The sequence below is a fragment of the Fukomys damarensis genome, unplaced genomic scaffold (assembly GCF_012274545.1).
Source record: "Fukomys damarensis isolate Sample0158 unplaced genomic scaffold, DMR_v1.0_HiC HiC_scaffold_35, whole genome shotgun sequence".
In the NCBI taxonomy this organism is placed as follows: Eukaryota; Metazoa; Chordata; class Mammalia; order Rodentia; family Bathyergidae; genus Fukomys; species Fukomys damarensis.
In genome coordinates, this window is record NW_022900947.1 from 780,681 (window position 1) to 787,022 (window position 6,342).

The 6,342-nt window shown below is 57.8% G+C and overlaps 1 protein-coding gene across 1 annotated transcript in view; it reads right to left on the reverse strand.

The window, feature by feature from the left end:
• Window positions 1-6,109: 6,109 nt before the first annotated feature.
• Nkx1-1 (NK1 homeobox 1) overlaps window positions 6,110-6,342 on the reverse strand; it is a 6,377-nt gene continuing 6,144 nt past the window's right edge. Inside the window, exon 4 of the mRNA XM_010641907.2 lies at window positions 6,110-6,334. Coding sequence (XP_010640209.1) covers window positions 6,216-6,334 — 119 coding nt within the window. The 3' untranslated portion in view covers window positions 6,110-6,215. The remainder of the gene's footprint in view (window positions 6,335-6,342) is intronic.

Here is a 6,342-nt window from a genome sequence, read left to right on the forward strand (position 1 = left end):
AATTGGAAATCTTTTTTCTTTTTTTTTTCTTCAGTTTTAATTGAGTTTATTGGTACATTTTAGGGGAAGTCTTTATTTTTTAATAAGTGTTCACAACTGTACATTTTCATCTAAGCATCATTTATCCCTTAAATTTGTTGTCAGGGTTTTATTTGTTCTGTGTTTTGTATTTTGTTTCGTTACAGATAAGGTCTAACTTTGTAACCCAGGCTGGCCTTGAACTCACAGCAATCCTCCTGCCTCAGCCTCCCCAGTGTTGGGATTACAGGCATGTGCCACATGCCGGGCTGGTTGGTTTGTTGTTATTATTGTTGTTGTTGTTGTTTGGTACCAGGGATCAAATTTGGGACCTTGTGCTTGTGAGGCAGGCAGTGGAACCTTGAGCTAAATCCCTAGCCCTGGTTCGTTGTATTTTTAACCCTAAGTATTTTCCAGTATTTTGTGCCCGTTAGATTAATCAGGAGAGCGTTGTTTTGTTTCCGTGTACTCATGAGTTAGGGTTAGTTTCCTCTGTTGGCTTCTCATTTCACTCCATTGTGGAGGAGAACGAGCATGTGACTTTGAGCCCTTCCCAGTGCTGAGGGCCTCTTGCTGGCTGTGTCCTGTCCTCTCTCCCTGGCTCTCCCTGCTGAGCGGTGGCGCTGTCTGTGCTGTGTTCACGCTGGCTCTGTCCTGTCTCTGTGCCACTGGACTCGAGGGTCTCTTGCCCACGCCTCTCCCTGACTGTGCAACCCCTCCCCTGTCCTGCACTCCACATCCAGCGCTCCCTGCACCTGGTCGACACATCCAGCTTTCCCATCTGGTCTGCACTCACCACTGGGCCTGGCAGGGCTGGGGTCTGCTAGTCCCTTGTGACACTTCTGTGCCCTGCTGTCTTCTTTACCATTTCTAAGCTGTTTTCTCAGTGGTTGCTGAGTGTTAGTTAACAGCTTGCAGTTACCTGCTTCAGATTGGCGCCAACCTGGTTTTTGTTTTGGGTACCGGGGATCAAACTCGGGACCTTGTGCTTGTGAGGCCGGCGCCAGAACCACTGAGCTAAATCCCTGGCCCTACACTCACCTGCTTTCAAGTTCATACCTCACCTTTGCTCCCAGCACCCACGGGCCAGCTTTGGTCTGTGTGGTGTAGATCTGAGCACAGCACAACAGCACGGTCCTGTCACAGCTGTCTCAGGCCTGTGCCCTTCCCTCTGCCAGCTGAGAGCTCCGAGCTCCCATGCCCCTTGTGAGCCAGAGTTCCTATCTCCTCTTGGTCCCTGTGGTTGTTGCCCGTGGCCACACAGCCTGCGGGTCTGGGAGTGTGACGCCCTTTCATCTTCAGCACAGGTCAGGTTGGCACGGGACTCACTCGGGGCAGTGTCTCTGAGGCCTCTTCCTGTTTCTTCTCCTGGGTGCAGGGCTGCCTGGCCCAGGGGCATCCTTGGGTGCTTTGACCCGGATTCTTTGAGTCCTATCGATGGGCTGGGTATCGGTGCCACTTCCCCTCACAGCACAAAGCCAGTAGAGGGGTGCTCAGGCTATCTTGTGGCAACCCCCATGTCCTAGGAGTTTGTTACGTGTCCTTTGGGGTTCTGAGAAGTGCAGTGCTTGTTTGGAACCAGTGCCCCAGGCCACTGCTCAGCCCAGTGCAGCCCAGCCCTGCCCAGGCTCCTGGAACAGCCACAGGGGCCCTGGCCTGGGTCTCGCCCTGCCACCCAGTGATGCTGCCAGCTCGCTGTTCTTCCAGAGCCAGCCGGGTGTGAGTGTGCATGAGTGTTTTTGTGGTACAGGGCACGAACCCTGGCTTTCCCGTGCCGAGCATGTGCTCTGCCACGAGGCTGCCCCGGCCCGAGCACCTCCCTGACCAACACTCCTGGCGTCGTCACAGCGTCTGTTCAACTCCAGTCTCAGGAAGGCTAGTTGTGCTCCTTGCCCCAGTGTCTGGGTCCCAGTGTCCTCTCCCCACAGATGCTGAGCGTGGTGCTGCATCCTGCACAGGACGTCAGCTGTTTGCTCTCCCTGGAGCTTTCCCTGGAACTGGTGCAGCTGGCTTTCCCATGCCCTTGCCCAACCCAGGTGCTGCAGATGTTTGATTGTCACTAAGCTACAGAGAAAGGCAGGTCAGAGAGTTTTCAGTAACAGTTCTCTTAGGAGTGAGCAATGGAGCACTGCTTATTTAAGAATTCATAGCTGGGTATAGAGCTGTACATCTGTAATCCAAGCATTCTGGGAAGCTGAGGCAGGAAGATCACAAGTTCAAGCCCAGCCTGGGACATTTAGCAAGACCTTGTCTCAGAATAAGAAAGGGGTGGGTATGTAGCTCAGTGTGAAGGCCCTGGGTTAAATCCCCAGTTCCACAAAACAAGCCAGTCCCATTGTTTTTTCTGGTGAGTTGTGTCTGTGTTCTTGCTGTTGGACTGCTGGTCCCTTGGGGTGGGCCATGCAGCAAGATGAGCCACCCTGGTACGCAGACGCAAATTCCTCAGTTCATCTGCTTTTGTTTTTTTAAGATAGGGTCTCACTACACAGTTCAGGCTGGCCTCAAACTCAAGATGATTATTCTGCCTCAGCCTCCCTAGCACTGGGATTACAGGTGTGCACCACCATGCCCGGCCACCTGCTCATTTGAACCACACTTTTTTCTCATACATTTCCCTGTGTTATTGGATTTCCCAGTTTTGGTGGCTTCTGAGTTTTGGATTAGGGTTAGGAGGGCCCTCCCCACTTGAATAGTGTATCTTAAAATCTTGCCATATTTTTTCTAACACTTTTATATGTTCATTTTCACACTTAAATTATTGATCTATAAAATGTGAGCCAAAAATCCCAGGGTTTTATTTCAGCGTCCCTGCACCATCTCTTAGTGAAACCACAGCTTTGTGAACTGGAAGCAGAGCCCGCCTCCTGCTCACAGCTGGGCGGGCAGGCGGGCTGGGAGCTGACTGATGGCCACATGACCCCACTGCCCACAGTTCTGGGATGCATTTCTGGGTCAGAGGCCATGAATAGCCTGTCCCTTTGGAGGCCAAGGTAGAGCAAGGCAAGGGGAGAAGTGGTCTTGCAGAAGTTCAGAGCCGGCCTGGTGCTGTTTGCCAAGTCTCCATGGCACTGGCGGGGAGGTTGGGACAGGCACTCTGGCTCCCCCCTGCTCTGTCCTCAGCCCCAGGGCTCCCAGTCTCACAGGGGCAGGGACTGTGGGTAGTGGGTGGGGTTGGCGGGTTGTGCATGGGCTTGGAGTCGGGGATAAACAGGACACAGGCCACAGCCTCATTCCCTTTGGGAATGGGTGGTTAGAATTAGGATATGCTATATAAAACTAAAACCAGCAGTGTGCTGTAAACTCAGTGTGGCTGCATTTCTGTCAGCAGTCCAAAGGTGTCCACACTGTGGAGAGCCACACAGTGATACAGAGCTGCTGCTTTCCAGCTTCTGGCTCAGCATCAAATCCTCTACCCTCTGGGCTGTCTTACATCCAAGGGTAGCTGCTGGGACTTCAGCCATCACAGATCCACAGGAAGGAGAAGGGATGTACATCTGCCTGCTGGGACATTGCCCACGTGTCACCTTCCTGGAACCCTTTGCCCCAACACACACCTGCTAGTTACAGGTCCTAAGAAGCAGTTGGTATCCAGCTATGATGGAGCCTACTTCCCAGGAGCATACAGCTGTCCAGGAAGAAGGGGGTGGGCACCAAGGACATGCCACCTGAGGTGTGGGGCTCTTTGGGGAAGCCTCACTCGGCCCATGGATGGGGGGAGTCCACCCCCACGCACTACCCTGACTCCCAGGCTGCTCCCTAAGGCAGCCTTGAGCTGGAGGAGACCCTTGGAGATTGGGGCAGGGCCAGGTGGTGTCTAGGATGGCTGGGTGCACACAGTGACACTGGGACCACTGCAGAGCTGGGGGAGGGCATGGTGGGCAGTCGGGTCCCTAGGGACACCATGGGCAGTGGGGGATGGGCGGGGCCTCAGTCAAGGAGGATGGGACTCGAGTGAGGGCACAGTCCATCGTGGGATGCTGGGCAACCTGCGTGGCATCCCCCTGCCAGGGTGTGGCCATGTTACCCAGCCTTGCTGCTGTGTTCTCTCTAGGAAAGCATCCCCTTGCTCCCCAGGTGCTGTCTGGATGAGGATGTAGTGACCCTCCACTGCTACTCAGGCTCTTGACGAAGGTCCAGCCCAAGCTCAGTGCAGCCAGGGGCTGGGCATCTCAAGACTGGGGTTCCCATCGGCAAGAAAATGAAGTCTCCTTTCCACACCTGCAGCCAGGCAGATCCTAACCCCATAGTGGGGGCCTGGAGCCTGCTGCTATAGGCTGGCAGGGGCCTGGAGGTGAGTTGCACATGGCCCACTGCTCCCCCTGAAAGGCCAGGCCCGTTTGCTGATGACCCCCACCCTGGCAGCTGTCCAAGCAGGGCTGCTTCCAGGAAGAAGTGAGTGCCATGTTCTGGGGGGACACAGCCGTGGCTCCTGAACCAGAGGGGCCCCAGGGAGCCCAGACCAGGCTGCAGACTGAGGGGAGGAGGACCCCTAACCTGAGTCCCTGGGAAGCAGCTGGTGCAGCGGCACCCCTCACTCTGGGAGGAGCCACAGCTGGGCCTGGCCAGTGCCTGCAGGAAGGAGCAGGGCCCCTGGGCTCCTGGGCCTGTTTCCCCATATGGGCTGGGAGGACAGACATGGCTTGGTCACCATAGGCCCCAGGAGACCCAGGCAGACCTGGGTCCTGTCCCTGGCCAGGCCCGCCGCACATAAACAGCACCCAGGAGATGGGCAGAGCCAGGAAGAGCAAGGATCAGCCCATGCAGACCAGCATGGCTAAGGGGGGTCACAGCTTAGGGCAGGTTAGGGTACCTGGCTGGGGACACCGCTTTCCCGGTGTCATTCCCCCCCTGCTGTCCTACAGCCCAGGGTGTGAGTAGGCACAGCTGGCCAGGGATGACCCTCCTAGGCCGGTGAGAGTGGCCTGGTGGGGAAGGAGGTGGCAGGGTGTGGGCACTGTCTGCTGTGTCTGAGTCTGACACTGGCCTGCCACCCTGGTAGAGCTGCAGTGTTGCCCCCACGAGTGGAGCAGGCGTGGGGAAGAGCCCACTATGTGTCAGGCTCCCAGGCTGCTCCTGGCACACTTCCGTCATCTCTTCTGGGGCTGTGAAGCCCTGGGGTGCCCGGCAGATCCCAGCTGGGGGTCAGGCCCTTCTCTGACCTCTTTCTGCTGGGCAGCCCTGGCACAGGCTGAACCTGAACTTGCAGAGGATCTGAGGAGAGTCCCAGCCTCTGAGACCTTTGGGGTCTCCTGGGCCCCCTGTCAACCACTTGCACTCCAGAGGCCCACGTTATGCCAAGCACCGCCCTCACCAGCACTGCCGCCCACATTGGCCCAATCCTGCCATCCTCAGCCTGGCCCTGTGCCCAACCCAGGGCTGTTATTAAGTGGGTAACTGCAGGCCATACCTTGGGAGCAGAGCACAAAAGAAGGCACAGGGTGGCTGTGGGTAGGGTGGCCACTCCCCACCTGCCCCTCACCCTCTGCCAGTGGAGTGCCAGTGTGAGCCCGCTCTACCCCCTAAACCCAGACCTTCCCAGAGTGGTGCCAGGCAAGTGGCCCAGGGACAAGTCCTCAGTGTCCAGCTTGCCATAGCACATGGAGGGCCCCACCTGGAGACCCATGCCACCGCACAGCCTCTGGCCAGCACCGGCCACCACCATCCCGACCCCGCTGGGCACAACCCTTCTGGAAACAGGCGCCTACCGGGGTCCCTACAGCGACTGCTCCAGCGTCAGTGCTACTGCAGAGCACGGCTGAGGCTGGGTCCGCGCGCCGGGAGCACCGCCTCAGAGTCCACTCTGGCACTGCACGGGCTCCACAGGCTCCTGGGGGCAGCCTGGGCCAAGGAGCGCAGGGCGAGCAGCCACTCAGGGCAGACAGTGGAGACTGACCCGCCCCTGACAGGCCGCTTCCAGAGGGTGTGGCGGTGCGACCCTGACCCAGCCTGGGAGCCAGTGCGGTCCCCACCCAAGGAGCTCGCGGGGCAGCGGCGTGAGATGTTCCAGACCTGGCGCAGCCTCCTGGGTTTATTGAATGAGGCTTGGCACAGTGCTCCAGGCGGCCCGGCCGCGAGGTCCTTAAGTCCTTTAGAAATTAGCTCTTCCTTGGCACGGCCGAGTGCAGGATCGCCCTGGATCCGATCCGCAGGATGAGCGGTGAAGCGCCCCTCTCTTCCCACCTCGCATCCGGCCCGGCTCAGAGGTGCGGTGCGTAGAAAGCGGGTGCGCCGTAGGTCTGAGAGCCCAGCACGAAGGGGGACAGCACAGCCGGGCCCGAGAGGAAGGGCAGCTGCGCGGCGCACACCAGCCCGCCAGGGCCGTGC